Source organism: Camarhynchus parvulus, chromosome 4, assembly GCF_901933205.1.
Source record: "Camarhynchus parvulus chromosome 4, STF_HiC, whole genome shotgun sequence".
NCBI classification, from domain to species: Eukaryota; Metazoa; Chordata; class Aves; order Passeriformes; family Thraupidae; genus Camarhynchus; species Camarhynchus parvulus.
In genome coordinates, this window is record NC_044574.1 from 39411756 (window position 1) to 39433512 (window position 21757).

The 21757-nt window shown below is 37.5% G+C and overlaps 1 protein-coding gene across 3 annotated transcripts in view; it reads left to right on the forward strand.

Moving 5' to 3' along the window:
* Positions 1-21757, forward strand: part of MARCHF1 (membrane associated ring-CH-type finger 1) — a 221702-nt gene that overhangs the window by 68731 nt on the left and 131214 nt on the right. The window contains exons 2-3 of one of the 3 annotated variants that reach the window (XM_030946793.1): positions 5993-6071; positions 17672-17733. In XM_030946793.1, the coding sequence (XP_030802653.1) occupies positions 5996-6071; positions 17672-17733 (138 nt within the window). In that variant the 5' untranslated portion in view covers positions 5993-5995. Of the gene's footprint in view, positions 1-5991; positions 6072-17671; positions 17734-21757 lie in introns of those variants that run through there. The other 2 variants (XM_030946794.1, XM_030946796.1) reach the window with 2 other exon arrangements.

Here is a 21757-nt window from a genome sequence, read left to right on the forward strand (position 1 = left end):
TGGAAAATTATTGTGGGAATTTAATCCTGTTGTTTACTGTGGATCCTGAGATAGCTAAATTGTAGTAGTTATTGAAGTAGCTGTAGGCTATAAACTACCATAAACTAAAGTGTTGTGGTATAGGAATGGTCCAAAAGGTCTGATTATTTTTCAGATCTCCACAGGGTTTGTTCCTAGCTGATCTTGGTTTTGGTCAGACAAATCTAAAATAAAAGATATCAAACTTAGAAATTGAATAGGCTAGTTTTCCTAAGTCTGAACATTTTTTCTTTAATGTACAGCTTGAACAACACTTCTGCTGCAATTTCACACAGAATCAGTGTGCTCAGGACTAGGGTGATATTTACTGAAGAGTTTGGGATTTTTTGATGCTTACTTCAAGAGAATTTTTCAGAAGAACTTCACTTAAAAATGTATGTTTCTTCCATGTCTTAATTCAGGGAGAATGGGTTCTCAAGATAGAATCTCAGTTAAACTAGGAGTTACTTTCATGAAATTGGTGTTATTGGTTTATCTTGAATGAAAATGTATTGAGAAATTTTCCTCTTATTTACATTTCTTTGATCATTATAAATATGAGGATGTAAAAATTAGAGGGGCTGGCTAGTAATATTTTCTAGGTGATTATGTCTATCAGAAGTTGTCCCACAGTAAGCAGCCATTGTGGTCTTTTCATTCCAAAACTTACATTTCAACATATTATTTCCTTATTCTTTAAAACTTTTGCACAATTTGTTTTCCTACGTGCAACCTAATGATTTTGAAATTTTAATCAAGTAAAAACTACCATCAGATTGACAGGGTTTTTAAATAACCTGTATATCCCACCTTGCCTTAGATGATTTAAATGTCATGCTCTTGAAAAATGAAATTATTAAAACAATAAAATAAAAAATAAATGCCTGAAGTGAGGAGCTTATTCATGGGTATTTATTTCATTCATGTGGATTTTTTTTTTTTGCTTGAAGAAATACTCCATTTATTGTTTACTTAAATACTGCAGAAAAATATGCTGATTGAAATTCAGGAGTGGCTCAGTTAGAAGGGCTTTGACAGAAGACTGAGACTGTGTGATATTTGGTGTTGCCATGGGAAACTGCTTTGCAAGAACATTTGCAGAGCAGATGGACCAAGATAAATAAAACAGATACAGGTATTGAATAGAGATTGTTTAATGCTCTGTGAAAAAATAGGAAAACAGGAACTTAAATCTATATAACATAGTTCTTTGATTTGCCCTTTTTTAATGGGTATGCTGTTTGATATGAGTAGTTCTTCAGTGAAAGTTTTCAATAAATTTTGTTTCCAAGAAATCAAAGAAAATGCTGGGTTTATCTGCCTCATCTTCTGTATAATGCAAAATCTGTGGTGTCCTTACTGTATGCCATAATCTACTGCTGTTTGAGGCTAGTCTCCGAAGTTACATTTAAGTACACAAACACTATGAAATGAAAAATCTTTGTATTTAAGATGTTATAATTTTGTTAGCTTCACATGGTCTTGGCTACTGGCAGCTCTTCTGTAACCTTATAAACCAGTTTTTATCCTTGATTTGAGAAATAAAAAAATATAAGGCTCATACTCTGTTTAAGAGCTAGAATGTTTTTGTAATCATGTTTGATTACACAAAAGTTTGTTTCCATAGCAACATGAACACAAAAGATGCCCATGTGACTGTCTACATATAGCGTGCCTTTGTATGAGTACCTGTCTGCAGAAATAAACTGTATTTCTATTTAACTTGTATTCTTTGTTTTGCCTGGCGACATACAAAATAGGCATGTGCTGTTTACTTTTTATTTAAGGAAATAGGTAATTTGAAAATTTAAAATATAATTTGTAGTCATATCTTTTCAACAATTCAAATTCAAACTTGCATAAAGAAAAATCTTACGGAAAAATAAAAGCTTCATCTGATCCCTTGATTTCAACTGCTAAAGGGTTTTTTCCCCTCTAAGTAATATGTTGATTATAAAATATTTCTTCGGATTTTCTACAGTCGAATTGTGCTTCTGTTCTTCATGACTTATAAAACTTATTCCACAGGTTGATGTCTCCACATGAGTGGAACAATTCTTTGGGAAATGCTGTCATAAACCTATTAATGCTTACAGAAGTGTTGGTGTTTGTATTTAGTATAAAAGGCCATGAAATTCTATTCCACTGAACACCATGGAGGTGATTCACATTTTTAGAGTCCATGTTAGCCAACTATTTTGAGTGATCAGAGCAAAGTTGGTGTGCTTTTCGGTATATCTTTCCATTATGAAAGGAAATACATTTGATGCATTTGTTATTAATCAATTTTAAATATCAGATGTGAATACCTACCTGAAGTTCTATGTTTCTTTTTGTTCTGCTTTCTCATGGGAAACTAGGAGTGTTAGCAGCAGGAACTATTGGAGAAAATTTTTATCTTTCACAATGACAGAATCACAGAATGTTAGGGTTGAAAGCAACCTCTGGAGATTATCTGGTCCAACCCCTGTGCCAAGGCAGAGTCAGCTAGAGCAGGTTACACAGGAACACATCCAGCTGGGCTTTGAATATCTGCAGACAGAGAGACAATTAATTGGATCAGAGTATCTGAATTTCTCCTGTTGCTTTTAATCTATGGTTTTAAAATCTTGCCATCAATATCCAGGAGTCCAAAAGACATGTTGACATTCATTAACATCAGGGTTCCTGTATATTTCTAGTTTTCAGCTATAACCTTTTAAAGCCTTTTACACTAGCTGTATTGTACTAGTATTGTAGTACAGCTAGTGTATTTACACTAGCTGATTGTGCTTTTTTTCCCCCATGCATTGTGGAGAAGAGATTTCATGGGTGATTAATTTAACCTCTTTTCAATTTATTTTAAGCAGAGTCCAGTTAAATAAATTGCTTTCCAGAATCGTAGAATTATTGTGGTTGGAAGAGACCTGGAGACTGGCTAGTCCTTTGGTCAGAGCAGGGTCATGGGGTCACTTAGTACACATTGCCCAGGACTGTGCCCAGTGGGGTTTTGAACATCTGCAAGGATGGAGCTGCATCTTGGGCATCCTGTGCCATTGGGTGACCACCCCCATAGAAAAAAAAATCATTATGTTTAAATTGGATATCTTGTGTTTAATTTGTGCCTGTTACCTCTTGTCCTTTTACTTGATACCACTGAGAAAAGTTCTGCCCTCCTTATTCTGCCACTGATAGGTGTCTATAAGCATAGGACAGATCCCATTGAGTCTTCTCTTCTCAAGGCCCCCACCTCTCACAGCCTCTCCTCATACAAAAAGTGCTCCAATCCTTTACTTACCTCCATAAACTTTAGCTGGCCTTGCTGCAGTAACTCTTCGTCTCTCTTGGGCCCAGTTCTGGGCAGCTCACTGCAGCATTCAGGATGGCTCAGCAGCTGAGGAGGGAGGAGGGATGTCCTCCCCCAGTGTACTGGTGATGCTTCTCCTCGTGCTGCGAGGGTTGCTGTGGAGCTTCTTTGCTGCAAGAGCACACTGGTGGCTCACAGCCAGCTTGTTGTCCCTCGGGTCCTTTTCTGCCAGCATGCATGGGGTTATTCCTGCCAAGTGCTGCACTTCTCCTTTTCCCTGAATTGAGCTTCATGAGGTCACTGTTGGCCCATTTCTCAGCCTGTCAGGGTTTTTCTGTATGGCAGGACAACCTGGCATGTATCAGCTACTCTTAGTTTTGTAGTATCCATGCATTCTGTCTCAACTTGTGAGTTATTGATGAGTTGCTGAGCAGTATTGGCTTTTGTATTGACACTTGGTGTGTGCCTTTGATGACTAGCCTCTAGTGAACTTGGTGCTGCTGATCCACAACCTTTTTTGGCCAGCAGTTCAGTCACTTTTCTGTTTGCCTTACTCTCCATTCATCTATTTTGTGTTTCATCAGTTTTTCAGGAGGAAGACAATGCAAGGCTGTGACAGAAACATTATTAAAGCCAAGATAAGCTATGTTCAGTGTTCTGTCCTTGTCCACTGGGTCAGCCTGCTCATTGTGAAAGGCTATCAGGTTGGTCGGGCACAATTTCCCCTCCATGTATTCATGCTTACCATGTCCAAATACATTCTTGTCCCTCCTCTGTTTGGCAATAGCTTTCAGGTTTATTTTCTCCATTCCTTTCCTAGGAGTTAAGGTGAGGCTGGGACTGAATTTCTTGAAAGTAGAGGTGATATTTATTCTCTTTCAGTCCTCAGGGTTTTCTCCCCTCACCTTGATCTGTTATCCTTTTTGATCTTTCAGTGATTGCATGTTCTCACAATGACATCAGCCAACCCTCAGTATGTGTGGTGCATCTCATTATGGCCCATGGATCTGTGTGTGTCCAGTTGGTTTAAATGGTTCCTAACCTGTCTCTCCTCCACTAAGAGGAAATCTGCCTTGCTCTAGGCTTTCCTATGGTTTTCAGGGACCTGAGATAGCTGAGGGATGGTTTTAGTAGTGAGATGAACAGGGCATTCAGTGTATTGGCCTTCTTCATATCTTTTTGTGACAGGTCTCCATCAGGACATATAATTTAATTCATATCTTGTGACAGTGAGACCATTTTCCATAGCCTCCCTTATGCTGCACAGCACCAGCAGAAACTTTCTGTGTTCATATGAGCTATCTACCCATGTCTGTGATCCCAGTAAAGTTGAAATTCTCTAACTGCATGCAGACCTCTTAATTTGTCTTGTTTGCTCTGCTGTGTGCATTAGCAAACAGGCTATTTGAAGAGGCACAAAATCATGCTTTTTTTCCCCAGAAAAGATAGAATACCTTTACCATAATTCTGCCTGGAAGGCATTTCCCTATCTACATGTACACAGTTGGGGTGGGACCCCTACAGCCCTGGTTTTTTGCTTACAAATTTCTTCCTGTTGATATTACTCCATACTTTGCTTGCCAAGCCTGGTCCTTTACTTTTTCTCTTGATTGCTGGTCATGCTCTCCTACTCCTATTATTTCTAGTTTGAATTCTCATTACTGGGTTGGTCAGCCTGTTGACAAAATGTTTTTCTCCACTTATGTGGACAGCATCTCTGCTAAGCCATCCTCTGTCCTTGTAGAATATCCTGTGATTGTTTAAAATCTAAAGCCCCGTAGCCCACCCAAACTGCGCAACAAATTCTTATGGGATCTGTTACTTCCTTTTCTACCCTTCTGCCTTTCTGGAAGGATTGAGGGGAAAACTGCCTGGGGTCTCCATGCACTTGACCCCTACCCGCACATAACCAGCAGCATAATCAATGCTCAGTGCTTTCTTCATTGCCTCAGGTGTCATCTCCGGTGCTCGTATGGAAGAGCAGCACAGGGTTGTAGTCTGCAGCAGCCTTTTGCAATGTCCTGACCTGAGTGTCCAGCAGGCTGCAAATCTCCCCAAGCAGCAGCTGTGGGACTCACTGCCCCCAGCAGGGAGCTTCACTCTGCAAATGCCCACCACAGGTGCCTGTGCATCTCCTTTCTTTTGCTGGCTCGAGTCCCTTGCAGGACAGAGCTTGTATTTGCTATTCTTATGAGATAACTATTTCAGTTAAGTGTTTTATGTATTTTACTCTTTGTTTTGTGAACAAATACGTATAAAAACATTGCTGGAGAACTAATCGCACATTTTGGCTTCTTTTTTTCGGTTTTATTAAGCAGCTTTGTTTATTTTTGGATGTTATCCTACCAATGCCATATGGGTTAGCTGGATATGCAAAGGCTTTTTGTACCAGTGCGATTAATCGTGTGTGGTTTCCCTGTGCTCAGGGAGGTCAAGGAGTACTCTCAAATCAGTCTGAAAGTCTACAGAAAGATTAATGGATATCAGTATCTGGTACAGGATTTGATGAAAGTTATTTAAGATTACTTTTCAAGTCCAGAATTTTTACTTTAGGTTATGCCTTTTGGAAGACACCAGCCTACAAAATTTTCCCAAACCTTGCTTCATAACCTGTTTTAAGGCAATGAAATAGACACTATTTTAACATTGCAACTGGTTTCATGTGTGTCTTGTTTCTGTTTCTTCTAGGAAATGAACCCAGGAAGTAATGTGAAAGGTCATGTGAAACTCTGTCATAGCAGAAATTTTCTAAAAGAACGCTTTACCTGTAAGTTCCTATTTTCTCTTGTTGAAAGTTAAAACATACTGTGGTGGGAAAAGGCAACTTTATTTTGGCATTTTGACTTGCAGCTTAGTTGTGAAGAAAACCTTTCCAAGTGCATTATGTGGTAACGTGGGCTATTATTCACTTTCTGTATTTTAGTAAAGCCCAAACAAACATTTTTTCCTCTAAGTAAATAACTAAATCTCACATTTTCCATAAAACCTGTTAAGGTTTAGAATCCAACGAGCAAGATTTTCATGCTGTTTCATTACAGATTTTGCATCCACTGTGATGCATTCTGAACTGCAATTACTTGTTTTTCAGAAATTATTTTAAAAGTAAAGGGTAAAAATTATTCAAACTTGTATGAGCGTGTGAAACTACCACTAAAAGCTCTTTGCAGAGATTTCATGTGCAGGTGCCTGCTGTGACTGAGACATCTTTGGGATTCAGAGTTGTTAAATTATATGATAGTGCCCTTTACAATTGTGTCACTTGTGGCAAAGAATTTTCTTCAAGCTAAAATGAACTCATTTAATTTTGTATATATCTCACAACAAACTCCACCTATGAATTTAAACTGTGGCTTTCATCCTGAGTCTAATTGTCTACATCAAAATACTTAAATTGGGAGATATGAACTTGCTCTCTTAGCAAAATTGCAAGAAAAATATTAAAAGATCCATTTTACACAAGGAACCAAAACCATTAGGCTTGATTTTGGCAGATTGATGTGGGTGGTGTCAGAGATTAGAACAGAATACAGAAGTTCTTAGTCCCTGTCAAAAGATATAATTTGAAAATATGTAAATATGCCAAAAAAGTATAGCCTGAAGGAGATTGGGAGTTTGCAAGCTACAATTTCAGCAATATGTTAATTTTTTCCCTTTTGTATGTAATTATCATAGTTGAACTATACATCACCTAGATAGCAAGTTCTTGAAAATTATAAGGGGTAAAGCACTACTGAAAAATGTTTCAAAACTGATAGTAGATGTTTAATCCTTTAAAAGTAATAATTTCAGATTTTTTTCATTATCTAACACTCTATTTTAAAGTAGCAGCAACGCCTGTACCAAGGGCAACATAGGTAATTTAGTTTGGCGTAAAATCTTCAACCAAATAAAAACTTGCAAACAGTAGCCCTCCACATTTCAAGCACCTTATGAAGCTTCAGAAAACCTGCTGATATTTATTTGATTTTCTTCAAAATGTGCTTCTTTGTCTCTTTACTACTCTGATGTAACTTGAGGCAACCATAAAGTAAGTACCAATACAAGCAAATCTGTTAGAAATTAAAATCTTAATTCTGCACTTTGAGTTGTGAAGTAGAAATGGAATGTTTTTATTATATAAATATTCACAAAGCACTGGTGCAGCTTCAGCAATCGTCCTGTGTTATCCTAACCCTAAGTGCATTAGAATTACTCCAACACTGGAGCATTTCTTTAGGTTTTGTCAAAGAGTCTAGATTGGCTATTTCAGGATAATTGAAGGAGACTTTTACAATTAGTCAAGGAAGAGAGAAGAAAAAGTGCTCCTCTGATAATGCTGTCTTAATAACTGAATTAGTCAGATTTTCAGTATTATTTGAGAGGTTTAATTACTTAGCGGTAGTCAGGTGGATTTCCCATATCATAACAGTAGCCTTAAAAGAACACAAATGATTAGAGATAAGATTGAGATAGAATAGGCTAATTTATTTCAGTTTTGTCTTCTCTTTCAATTAATTGCCCTTGTTATTTTCTTCATATGTCCCTGAGAAATCCTAGTATTTTATTTGTGTGCACATGTGTATATATGCATGTGGGTGGGTGTGTATCCATTAGAGATATTTATATTCAGTGAAGATAAGACAACAGTTGGGACAAAAGTACTTGGAAGTGACTTGGAAAAATCATAGGTGAGAACATGGAGAAAAGTCCCTGACAGGATGCAAATGCTGAGTGTTACATTGCACACTGAGCAATAAAGTACGTTTACAGCCTCCCAGACAACAAATGCATTGTTTGGAATCCTGCAAACATGCTGATTTTAACAGTGGGACTGCATTTGAGGGCAAAATAGCAAAAAAATTATTGTTTTTCTTGATCTAAAATATTTGAAACATTGTCTATTACTGTATATAGACAATTCTGAAGTCTAGTTAAAGAGCTGGCAATATTGAATAATATTTCTTACTGTACACTGCAGTTGATTTTGTAATTCATATACTCAACCATTGTATTGGTGTAAACAGAAAAAAAACAACATTGGGAGGAAAAGGATGTTTTGTTATTATCATTATTTTATGAGTACAGGTTGCTACAAGACAGAGAAACTGAGCATTTTTATCCATTACATAGTTCTAACTTATTGGTCTTTTTGCTAGAAATAATTCCATACTGCTAATTTTTATATTGATTAGAAGCTTTTCTGTTATACATTTAATGAACCTGCCAGTTTTCTGAATTAATTAATTAGTATTGTAAGACTGGCTGTCATGATACACAGACAAGCAACAACTTAACTCATTGAGATTTGTAGATTCTGACAGCAGTTAATTATGATCAGTTTTGTAATTGTTATATTTTTCTTGCAAAAGGAGTTTCTATGCATTATTTCTATTAATATTAGCTGGCTAGCAAATCATAGCATCATAAAATAGTTTGGGTTGGAAGAGACCATCAAGATCATCTCATTCCAGCTCCCCTGCCAGGGACAGCTTCCAGTGGATCAGCTTTCTCAGAGCCTCATCCAACCTGGCCTTGAACAACTCCAGGGATGGGGCACCCACATCTTCTCTGTGCAACCTGTTCCAGTGCCTTCCTAGCTCTGAATAAAGAAATTCTTCCTAAAATCCAATTTAAATCTCCCCTCTGAGTTTAAAACTCTTCCCACTTCCGTAAAAAGTTACTCTCCCTCTCTTTTATATGCTCCCTTTAAGTACTCAAAGGCCACAAGTAAGAAAATAAGAATCTTTTTCTACCTTCCCCCCATGCAATTGGATTGTTTTATGTTCTGCCCATCACTATCAAAATAATATTTCAGTCCTGTGCTTATAAAAGATCAAAATTATGCCCATCATAATATGTTCTGTGTAAAATGAGGAGTAGCACAAAGTCTACTGTTATATGTTTATAGAAGAACCAGATGTTGTAAATATGAACCAGAAGTGGCTAATATGGCTAATATAATAGCCATTCACCTTGGCAGAAGTTTAAGAGTAGAAATGTTCTGTTTGCACAATAAATTATTCCCATTTAGGAAAGGCATGTTTGTTGATGCACAGCAATGAGTGTTCCTCATTTTCTTTGAGTAATTCCCCTTCTGGATCCTTGAGAACTTAGCCTTTTCACCTATTCTTCTCATGCCTTCCAGAAAAAAAAAAAAGAATTTGAATACCTTCTCTTGATTCACAGCTACAGGGTTGGGCCAATTATTTGGAGATCCTGGTGAGAGTCCAGTGAAAGTGCATCAAAAGCAAAGACTGAAAAAAACCCCAAAACACACTACCAAAATCAGTAGTAAGAATTGAAATACTATCTATGGAAGCTGGTGAACACTAACACAGACTTTTTTGCTGTAGAAAATTCCAATACCCTCAGATCACATTAATTTTCAAGGAGTGTCATGCACAGCTCTAATTAAGGTTTCACTGATCACCAGGGAGTGAATCTTCCCTACTCTCCCCATGCCTGCCTCTTGTCTTTCTGAACTGAACTTAGATTTGAAATTTAATATCAGGTGTTACCAGGCATATGTTTTCATGTCAGCTTCTGTTACTATATTCAGGGAAATACAAGTTTTAATTGTAGCATTTCTGCATACTGTAAGCTTCTGTGTGATCATAAGAGTGTACAACCTAAATTGCAGAGCAAGGAGAATAGAATTATTGCAAAGGTCTTTCGTGTTTTGCTCCATTACTTATTATGTAGATTTTTTTAATAAGGGGTATACTGAGGAATATAAATAGATATATCTGAAATGATAACAACAAGAAATACAACAGCTGTCCCTGTTGTTGCTTGTTAATTTGCTGTGCTGAGGTGTAATTTCATGCTTTGTTAAAATCAGACCTATTAACTATGATTTGCTGAAGGTGAAATAAGGGGACAGGCTCCATGAAATCTCTTTGTTTTAAAAAGTGTGTGGTACCTAATATTCACTGAAAGTAGTGGTCGGGGAAAAGTGTCCTGTAAGTTAAATATGTTGACACAGCAAAGAGCATCAACTAAACTAAACCAAATTTTATTCTTTACAGTCAGTATGCAGTTAATATTTTCTCTAGGCATAAACTTCCTAAATCTCAGTTCACAATGCATGTGTAGATATCAAGATGGTGCTGTAGATATCAACAGGTGCACAGCATTCATAGCCCACCAGGCATGGCTTCGTTAGCTGCTGAACTTAAGGAAAGCTGGAGAATTCTGTGAGATGCCTTAAAAATTAAAGAGTTTGATGGCTCCTCATGACCTAAGCAGTGCTAAAGTTGAAAAAGAGCTGATGGGGAAAAAAACACAAACAAAAGAAAAAAATATTGGAGAGAATTCTCAGGAAGGGAAGATAAAATACACTGTTTCAATGAAAAAAAATTGAGGTCCAGGGGGAGGGAAGAAAGGAAATTATACAAGATGTGAGTACCTCTGAACAATAGTTGTTATTTTTGATTGGTTTAAAGTTTTTCAAATTCAGTAGAAGAAACTTATTAGTTTATTTTCAATGTTATGCAAATATACATTAATTCTATATATTTTATCATTAGTAAGTCTCTAGATAATTATGTTTAGGTTTAGAGAATGTATGGGTAAAGTTATAAATGTTTTGATTCCCTCATTTGGCACAGTGTGGGTTCAGTATATGCCTCCAAATAGTGCAGCAAGATTTGGCTTCACAGCCTCTCTCAAGACTGAATTTGCATCTGTTCCTCTTGACTGTCTTGACCATGCTACAGAAGTAACTTGGGAGGGAAGGAATGAACTTTGGTGTGTAGCCTGTCCTTCTTACTTCACCTGCTTGTTACACTCACTGGATATTACTCCACAGTTAGTCCTTTGACAGGAAAGGTTACCTGGGATTAAGAGCCAGTGAAATTATTTTTTTTCTGAGTCTGTTTGCAAATAATTGTCCTGCAAAGAATAATGCATTTTAGAGCGAGATTCTTAATGATACCAGAAAACGTACAAGGAAAATTCTTTATGGTCTAATTTAACAAATACACGAGTTTTGAGTGAGATGTAGTATTATGTTGTATGTCTACATCTCATATTATCTAGCTTCAAGCAGAAGACTTTGTTTCAGCTTCCCAGCAGACAAAAGGTTCAACTCCAGTACTGATGATTTACAGTGGGGAAAGTTTGTGTCATCATAGAGGTGCAAGGGGGGCACCATGACCTCCAGAGTGCCCACACAAGCACATTTCTCTCTGGAGAGCTTCTTTGGACCCACTGAAAAGCAGAGCACTCCTGAGAAACCTCACATTGGTAGAGAAGCAACTTCCATTTTTTTCCTTTGGAAGTTGATGTGTCACTGAGTGTTGTGTCTCCCTCCTCTGAAGGCAGGTTTTAAATAACTGTCTCAGGATATGTTATTCTGCAGGATTACTCTTGTTTTAGACCACTGGTAGAGTTGGAAGGACTGTCATGATTGTGGCCTTCTTATGCCTTCCACAGAGCTAGAGGATAAATATTGATCAATGTAATGAACCAAAGACAGCACTGTTTTTATGGGCTGATTCATGTGAGAATGGTTTAAGGATTCACTGCTTCCTGGAAAAAAATGTGTAAGCTCTTGCCTCTAAACTTGGATGGGAGAGGCAAATTCATACTTCTGTAATTACTTTGATTGCGGTTTCTTGTTGTAGTCTATTTCAGGTAAACCTACACTGCATAAATCATAAGAAATTGCTAGCTAGAAAACAGTTAGAATGTCAAGAGGTGCTTTTGCTCCTCAATTAACTAGTTTAGCATTAATGTCAGGTCTGTGTAGCTGCAAGATTGAGTTGTTTTTATTTCCTTTTTAAAATCATGTGTGCATTGTGAGAGCATTGACTTTCAGCTGAGTAGGAATCTCTGATAGCTTGTTTGTATTTTTTAGATTTTATATGACTTTTGTACCCCTCTTCAAGATACCCTCTTTGTACAGCTCTTGGTTTGTGGCTGTGACTATTAGCAGAAGGTTTATTTAACAGACGACAACCTGAAGAGTGACATTAGAAATTACTGTCAAACAGACAGGAAGGCAGTAGGAATACTGATGTGATTCTGCTCTTGTGATCAATCAGTGAAAGAAGTCTATATTCTAAAAGTAAATAAACAAGCAAAACTTGTCTGCTTGTGCTGCTATCTGCAGCTTTCTGTCAGCTGGGAGTTATCAGCAGCTTCTGGGTTTTTTTGGTTGAGTGGCCCAGCAGAGTACATAGCTTGCATCATACAGAGCTGGATAGAAGATCTTGAGAAAACAAAGTTTTGTGCACTATTGCCACCTCTCATTACTATTGCATAAGTGTTGCTGCAATACTTGGCCTTTCCATGTTCAGTTGTCTTGTTATTAGTGGTAAAATTGGAAAAATAGTCCTGATAGGTGGTATTTTTTGTGTATAAATAGCTAGAACTCACAGTTATAACTGTAGTAACAGCTAGAATTTCTTAGCAGGTACACCCTGCAACATGTCTTGGTCATCTTGTTAGAGGTTGGAGACATGGCTGGACTAGAGGTGTGTGTGATTCCTTGTGTGTGGGAGTTTCCTGCTGAGGCATCTGGCACTGCACAGGTCAGAGGGGAATGATGAGTATTAATGTTGTATTCATTTGGAAGATACCGTTCCTGGAATGTTTTGCAGAAGTCATTTAAGAATTTCTGCTAAAGTGAAAACTTCCTTTGATAAACTCATTTGTGTAAAGTGTCCAGAAAGTTAATTCCTGAGGCTGTTAGCACTGACAGCACTAATTTTCTCTGTTCATTTCAGAGCATGAAATTTGTCCAGATGTCTAGCTTTGCAGAGAGTTGTTGTTTTGGAAGGTAGACTGTACACACTTTATGTGGGTTAGATTGTGTATGTACACTATTTCCCCAGTGTATATGATATCCATCAAAGAAACAGGATAGCAACAACTTCCATTTTGAAATAAACTTGGCTTTCATATTGAAATGATCCCTTGAAGAGGTGAGAGCAGTGTGCATGTTAAAGAAGTAGATTAATTATCTATAATGACTCACTTTGGCTCAGTTGACAGCAGGCAGGAAGATCCTGGAGTGACCCTTACAGCCTCTTATTTCCTAGGTGTTCCCATCAGGAGTGTCTCCTGGTTCCACCAGCTCAGTAACAGGCTGGCTTCCATCTACTCACCCATGAACAGCCCCGAGAGGGGAGAGCAGCTGAGCCTTCTCCTGTGGTGGAGAAGGAGCCCAGCTGTGGCACTGGAAGGCTGGGGCTGTGGAGGGCTCTGCCCTCACCTATACTCACTTGGCAGTGGCAGCATTCGTGTGTCAGACTGGAGCTGTCTTTGTGTGAGGTGATATAATGAAGACATTTCCTGAGAGCTGACAAAATCTAACTGCATTGCTCACAAAGGGAGATTGAAAGCTGATGTTCAGTTCTTGGGAAAGCAAAATCACAGCAATTCTTTTCTGACCATAGACTGAGATTTTTTGTTTTGGAAGAAATTGAGTGTCTTTTAAATTACATTGGGTTTTTTTTTTTCCCCTAAGTAAATCACACTGTATTTAATGGAGCTAAATATACAGAACAGAGAAGTCTCGTAATTCTGTTCATGCATAAGCAGAATTACGAGACAAAAAGATATAAAAGGAAGCTATTATTATTATTTTCCTGGAAGATTTCTCTGAGTTGCAATGTTTTTAATAATGCACATAAATAAATTTTCAAAGATGTTACCATGAATAAGAATTTTCTTGTATTTGAGAAATGCATTTAAGTACAGCTATGCTGCTACTACTACTGCTAGTATTGTTATTATTAAGTGAATGATGGTGTGTTGAACACTTCGAAGCAGACAGATGTGAACTCATCTGGAGAGATGTATTCTTAACCAGTAACAATTAAAAATTATCTTATTAGCTCTTATAAGTCCCATCTGAGACCTAAATTTGGAATTTGCTAATATATATGATAAACAATTCCATCAACAAAGGGTCTAAACATCTTCTGATTCTTAATGTAATTATGACTAACTAAAGCCTGTAACTGAATTATTTAGGTTGATTTTAGGCTGTGAGAATGCCAGCCTTTTACATTTTATGAAATTTATTCCTTACAATTTCATTTAATAGGCTCTTACTTCCTGTTTCTGACCCACTTCTTCTGTGCATCTTCCATCACTTTATTCACTTTTGTTCTTCATCATTCATCTCCTCCAGCTGGGTGTTCTGTCCTTTTCATCAATATTTCTGCAGGTGGAAGTTTTGTAGATTTCATCCTGTTTAAGTGAATCTGATGGAGTGGGAGTGTCACAGTGAATGTTTATGACCTTGCAGCCATGTGTATGTATGTGTGTATATATATATAATCTTCTTACTTGATGTTAGAATAAGTCATAGCAATAGTCTCCTTTGTTTGTTGCAAGAAGAGTACCCCAATACCCATGCTTAGGTGCTTTCAGAATTGTGATCCCTGAATGGAAGAAGAGGTGGTATTTACAGACACAGGTTGAGCACTGTTATTTTTACAAGGAGTGTGAGGTGGGAAGGGTTTCAATCATTCTTTGAAATCAGAGAATTTTTACTGTTGTTTTTAACAAATGTAATTTTATTTTAATATAGCCTGAAAGTTCTAATTTTATTTAGAGCTGGGTTTCTAATTTTCTAGACATGGCACACATATAAAGAAATATTTTTTTCTGTAGGAGTGCCTGACATCTAAATATACAGAGAACACGTGGGTTGAAAATAGAGTTTTACAGTAGTAGCTTTTTTTTCTTTAAACATAGCTGAGTAGTTCTGTCCTTTATCCCCTATTTTCTGGCTGAGAGAAAGTTGCTTGTCAAGAAGCTGACAAGGAAAGTCACTTAAAACAAACAAACAAAAACAAACAAAAGAGGAGTGTTGGTGACATGAGGCAATTGCACCCATATCTGAGCAGACAGCATAGAAGGCAGATGCTCCTATGTGCGTCATGCCCACAGTCATCCTCTGCCTTGAGTAAACTGGGCTCTGCAATTCAGAGAAGGGCAGCTCTCAGCTTTTTGTCACTCATGTGCTACCAGGGACTCATGCTCAGGCAATGGGAAATTTCAACACTTTTCTAAAGCAAACAGTTCCAAAAATTGCAACTGAAGGGCACTTGATCTAAAAAGGGATTTGTACCTGCTATTAATTGGATCCAGGGTGGGCTGCACAGTGTGCAGCAGTAAGGGAAAATTTTTCCTTTGCGTCACAAATGCAATGAAACTCTTGACCCAGTGCCACTAATAGCTGTGGCTTAGTTGACACAATCTTGTAGCTTTTTTAAGCTAGTGGGACTGCAGCAGCTCAGGGCTGTGGGAAGTATTTCATTCTTAGCTGAGTAATAGGAGAGAACAAAACTGCTTCATTCATTGCTTTGTGTCTTACAGACAGCAGCTTTTTAGTCTTTCTGGTAAATGCATGTTACAGTATTGTAATTATAGGTCTTATTCTGTTTTGTGTCACTTCAGTTTTCCTTACTGCCAGTGAGGGAAAATCATCTAGCAAGGGGTCATTTTTAACTGTGTTTTCTATCTGAAATGAGAATTTCACTGAGATAAGAAAGCTCTGGGTTTTCGATTAAGCTGGTTTAAGTTTACTGCTTAATCTGGAAAAGCCCAGTGGGATGAGATTTAGGTGATAAAATACCTTGTCAGGCAGCTGAAGAATATTGGAGGGAGGGAGCAAAAGCCAAGTAGGAGGAAATTCTACAATCTGTTTATGAGATAGAATATTATTATAAGGTAAATGATTCTTAAAATACTAGTACCTACAAAGTGTTTATCAATACACGATGTTACAAGAAAGTGCCTCAATAATTTTTGTGAATATTTTAAGGTGCAGACTTTGTTCAAGGTGCTTTGGGACTCATCCTTCTGGGAAACATGGAAATCTTATCTTTGCAAGCTTTTCTAAAGGAATTTTTAAAATCTCCCCCCAAAAATGTTTGGCTGAAATGGAGATTTTCTAACTTCAGAAAATACTCAGTTTCTGCTTCAAAAATATTTTCTGTTTCTCGATTTCTCTTATTTAATCTGAGCCAGTTCGTTAATGTCATGAAGCATGTTTGAGAGCCAGTGTCTTTTTTCTGGTAATTCTCTCTGAAGAAAACAAAGGACAAATCAAGAAAAATTTCAAAGATATTCAGTGTAGATTAAATTCACCACTAGAGTGAAAAGGAGAGTTTTTTAGTATGATCATAGTAGATTTTCTGGTGGTGATTTTGCTCCTGTGTGTAATGGTTGCTTTTAAATCCCAGAAGCAGATAGGTGGGAGTGGTTTCATGTCTTGGAGGTGTTACAGTGTAATCCTGACTTTCAGTTCTGGGATATCTGGGCTACTCAGAGAATGGGAGATGAAGACTCTTACTTTCATGAAGCTGAGCTTTGTGAAATTGGGTTTTCCTTTGCAGAGTATAAATGGCATGGGAACTGTTGCTAGTGTTTGGAAGTAATTCCTAGAGAGACTTAAACTCTTGTGCTATAAAAACATGGGTGACAATTGATAATGTAATGGTAATCAGTAAGATACTCAGCAGTACAAAGTAAACTTTTAATCAGTATGTGATGTGAAGAAAATGCATATATTTATAGTGCAAGGGAGATGAATAGTAAATCTTACTTCAATCCTGAAAATGAATTTATTAGCTGTTTTTAATCAGGAGATTGACAAATCTGACCCTTTGTTAATTTAGGCTCTTAATAACTACTTCTGCCTCTTTTAAAAAATAGAGTTTTTCAGTGAGAAAAACAAGAAAAAACTTACTTGTATCTGAAAATATTCCTGGAAAAGATGACTTCATAAAGTGTACTAGAGAGCAATTGTAATTTTTTCTCTGATTGTTTTTGATTGCTATGGGCAAATGATGAAAAATCACGCTCACCAAAGGTGAAATAGCTGTATGGAGGAGGTGGGCACTCTCAAGTGCTTAGTGGAACTTAAAAGAACTGTAACTGGTATTGGATCTTCTTAGGCTGGATTTTCTTCCAGTGGTTAAGTAGGAGTGTGATTACAGAACAAGTGCTTTTTGTGGTATCCTCACATTGCTCGGGAGTTAACTCCAAAAAGTACTAGTTTTATGTGGTATTGGTAAAAATTCAGGTTTTTATTGAAGCCTGAAAGAAGAGATAAATGAAACGGCACATTATATTTAATCTTATCTTCCAAAGCAAAGCATGCAGGCAGGGGTAAGATAAAAGTATGATCAAATTAATCTTGCAGTGTTTAGAAAGCTGGTAATGGGGGGAACACAAATATAGAATTAAATCTGTGGAAGAGGTGTGTTAATTTGTAAGGAATATTATTTTAATAATCTTCAGAAATACATAGGGAGAGTTGCAATGATAAGCCTGGGAACTTATGTTGGAGGGTGCTTTTCCTTTAGGAAATAATTTTATTGTCTTTTTTCTCCTGCATGTGCCCTGCTGAATTACCACTGTTAGATGCTAAGCTCCATGGAAAAGTAACAGACAAAAGAACCTTCTGCCAGACTCTTGATTCCTTGGTCAGTAAGCAACATGCAAAAATCTGAATAAGTTTATTTCAGTATTGCTTTTCAAAAAATGTTCTCAAGTTTGAAAGTAACCATTGGATCCTTCAGAACAGGAACTTGAGGGATTTCTTTTCTGAATTGCTACAATTTAAAATGAGAAAACTGTATTGTGATAATAAACTCTAAGTTAGTATGGCAATGTCCATCTAAGTGTAATAACTGATTACAGAAGTAGGGAAGCATCATAATGCCAAACTGTATTTTATTAGAAATTAATATCTTTGAACTAGTGACTCTGCTTTTGGTATACTTTCACAATTTTAAGATTCAATTACAAAGTTAATCTTTTTTTTTTGTCTTTAGTTTAATAAGACTTTGAAGTTCTTATCTGGATAAAACAAAGATGGATGAATAAAAGTCTTGTGCTTGTTTAGAAGAATGCTGTATCACAGATTTCTAAACTTAATTATCTTTATTTAATGTGAAATACATTCCGTGTTTGTTAAAGAAATAACTTTTTCTGATTTCATTAGCTTCTCAGGCATGTAGAGTTTCAGCCAGGGAATGTGCTTTGTTTTCAACTCAGTCAGTGACCCCTGTAAAAATGTTTAATTAACTTTTGCCAATGTCAATATAGTTCTATTATACTCAGCAGGCTGGATGAGCTCCCTCTGGTGGCTCATTTACATTGAGGTTCTGTTCTTAGCTGTTTGCTCAGGCAAACAAGGCTGCTGACCCCAGGTATTAGTCAGGCATCAGTTCCTTCTGGGCTTACGCTTTAATTGAAAAACATCAATAATTTCCTTACAGAATGGAACAAAAGCATTTAAATGCACAGGAGGTTCAATTAGTTAGCAAAATAGATAAAGAGCTACTGGGTAACAAAGTAAGCAAATACAACCAAATTACTCCTTCTAAGTCAAAATCACACAATAGGTGGATGGCAGTAATTTAGCAGTGTCACCCGCTTAGAATAGTGCTTATTGTTAAACTTAGGAAATATTTTGATAATAAAACAAAATATTTGGACCTTGACCATGAGATTGTGGAGTTTAGTATGAGCAATGAGGAAGTAGGGTAGAAAGTAAGATCACAAACATGGGCTTCAGGAGAGCAAATTTTGACCTCTTAAGGGATATTCTTGGAAGAACCCCATGGGAACAGGCCCTGCAGGAAAGAGGAGTCCAACAGAGTTGGTTGATATTCAAAGATCACTTCTGCTAGGCTCAAGAATTATGCATCCCAATGAGTGAACTTGGGCATAGGCAGCAAGAGATCTGCATGGATGAATAACTCTTGTTATTCAACTCCTTGAGCTTAGGCTCGAGCCTAAGCAGGGAACACACAAGCCATGGAGGCAGGGTCAGACTGCTTGAATGAATATAGAGAGGTTGTCCAAGTAGGAATGAGACAAGGAAGGTCAAGGCCCATCTGAAATGAAATATGCCCAAGGATGTCAGGGAAAGCAAAAAGGGCTTCTTCAGATACATCAATAATAAAAGGAAAAAATAAGGGTAATATGGGCCTGTTACTAAAAGGACGGGGGATGCTGGTAACAGAGGACACAGGGAAGGCTGAGTTGTAGAATGCCATCTTTCCTTCACTGGCAAGACCAGCCCTCCAGAATGTCTGACTCAGGAGACCAGGATAAGGGCATGTTGTAAGAAGGATTTCTCCTTAGTCAAGGAAGATTGGGCTAGAGAACACCTAGTGGTGAAAACTTGACATCCACAAGTCCATGGGCCCTGATGGTATGCATCTGAGTGCTGAGAGAGCTGGACAGCATAGCTAGACTGCTCTTGATCGTCTTTGAAAGGTCTTGGTGATGAGGAGAGGTGCCTGAGGACTAGAAGAAAACAAATGTCACCCTGGTCTTCCAAGAGGGCAAGAAGGAGGATCCAAGGAACTACTGGCCAGTCAGCCCCGCCTCAGACCCTGATAATGGGATGGAGCACTCATCCTGGGGCCATCTCCACTCCCATGGAGGACAAGGAGGTGGTCGGGAGTAGTCAGCATGGATTCACTAGAGGTACATAACAAAGATGGTGAAGGGACTGGAGCATCTCTCTTACGAGGAAAAGCTGAGGGAGCTGGGCCTGTTCAGCCTCAAAAAGAGACAACTGAGAGGGCATCAATGTCTGTCAGTATCTGAAGGGAAGTTGCTAACAGAGTGGAGCCAGGCTCTGCTCAGTGGTGCTGAACCACCGGACAAGAGGCAATGGGCAGAAACTCATGCACAGAAAGATCCATCTGGACACAAGGAAGAACTTCTTTATTGTGTGAGTGACCAGAACAGGTTGCCCAGAGAAGGTGCAGAGTCTCCCTCACTGAAGATACTCAAGAACTGTCTGGACTCATGTTGATGAGCCTGTCTGAGTAGAGGTTGGACCAGATGACCCACTGTGGTCCCTTTCAACCTTCCCATTCTGTGATACTCTGAAGAAAATGATCCAAGAATATGAAATCTGTGGTTTTCAAATGGGTTAATCCTGTAGATGAACTATGAGTTAAAGTGAATCTTGGTGTTAGAATGCATTCAAGCTATTTCATAGCATATAGAAAAGCATAATCTCACTTTTTGTAGTCTTCTTAAAATTAAGAAGCCAGGAGAATTTCTGGCTCAAAACCACCAGCAAATTTAAAATGAGTTTTCCACCTCTGTAATGTTACTTTCTACAGATACTTTCTAATTTCATGCTGTTGTAATTTAATGACATCCTTATCATCCTGGCATTGAGACCTCCTTTCTCTGAAGCAGAAGTTTTGAACTTCTCTGAGAGAAGTTTTGAAGCCAGACAAGGTGCAAATTGGACATAAGGTTAAATATTTGTTCAATATAGAAGTTTTTTAAAATTAAGTTACTGTCAATAAAGCAGAATAAAATACTCAAAAATCAGAGAAATTATAGTTTTTGAAATCTGAGTATTTAGACAAAGATAAAATTATGCTTGGAGAAGGAGAAAGGGGTCACAGCAGATGAGATTAGGAGAGAAATAGCAGTGTTTATAAGGAACTCAGATAGCCATGTGAAATAAAGGGAAAAGTAGAGTATAATCAACAATAGACACCTGTAGGAAGTTGACAAGAAATATCTTTAAAAAGTGGTTTGAATGAATATTTATTTGCGTGTTTAAATTATGTCTTACATTTTTTTATATTTCTTAGACATTCTAGCAGCTGAGATTCACAAATAATCAAGCATGGCTTATCAAGCATGGCAAATCTCTAAATTGAAAGTCTGTACACTTTCAATATTCACACAAATGGACTTTTTATTTTTTGATCGCAAATTGTTCATCTGTCTTTTTTCCTTCATCAAATAACAGTTGAGAACACAGTTTGTAGCATAATACTGCATACCTGAATATCTGCATTAAAAATAAACAATCCTGATCTTCCAGTATAATTATATGTGACTAGTTAACAGAAGCAGGTGGGTTAGCAAATAATTTTCTTTTATGCAGGTTTTTCAGAACAGTTTCCCACTGTGTTCAAGTTCAGGATCTCTTTGATGTTGATAATCAGACTATGAAAAAAAAAAAATCTAGTATTTGAGGAAATTACTGGTGTACTTTGTACAGGACTAAGAAGAATTGGAAGTAACTTAGTTGGGGCGCCCTGGGACAATGTTTATGTTTTTGCTGATGATAACTAGCATTTTCCATTCATCCTTTCTTAAAGGAATATGCTGATCCAGACTGATCCTTAAATCAGTCTGTGGTCCTGGCTGCTGCCCAATTTCTTTTTCCTGTTCTACCAGTTCTGTTACTGGGTTGCTTGTACTATTGAACTTTATCCTGTTTCTCATGCTCTCATCTAGAAGGTTGTCCAAGTCTTCCAGGATTGTGCCCCCATCCTCCTGTGCTGACTGACAGCTTTGAAAGCTGGCCAAGAACTTGAGTCCATTCTTACTAAGCAAAGCTGGAACTCTTTAAGATTAATGGATTCAGGTTTGCAGCATTTAACCCAAAACTGAACACTGCTTGCTAAATTTTGATGCTTTTGTCATAAAGACTGTGAACCACTTTATGTTAGA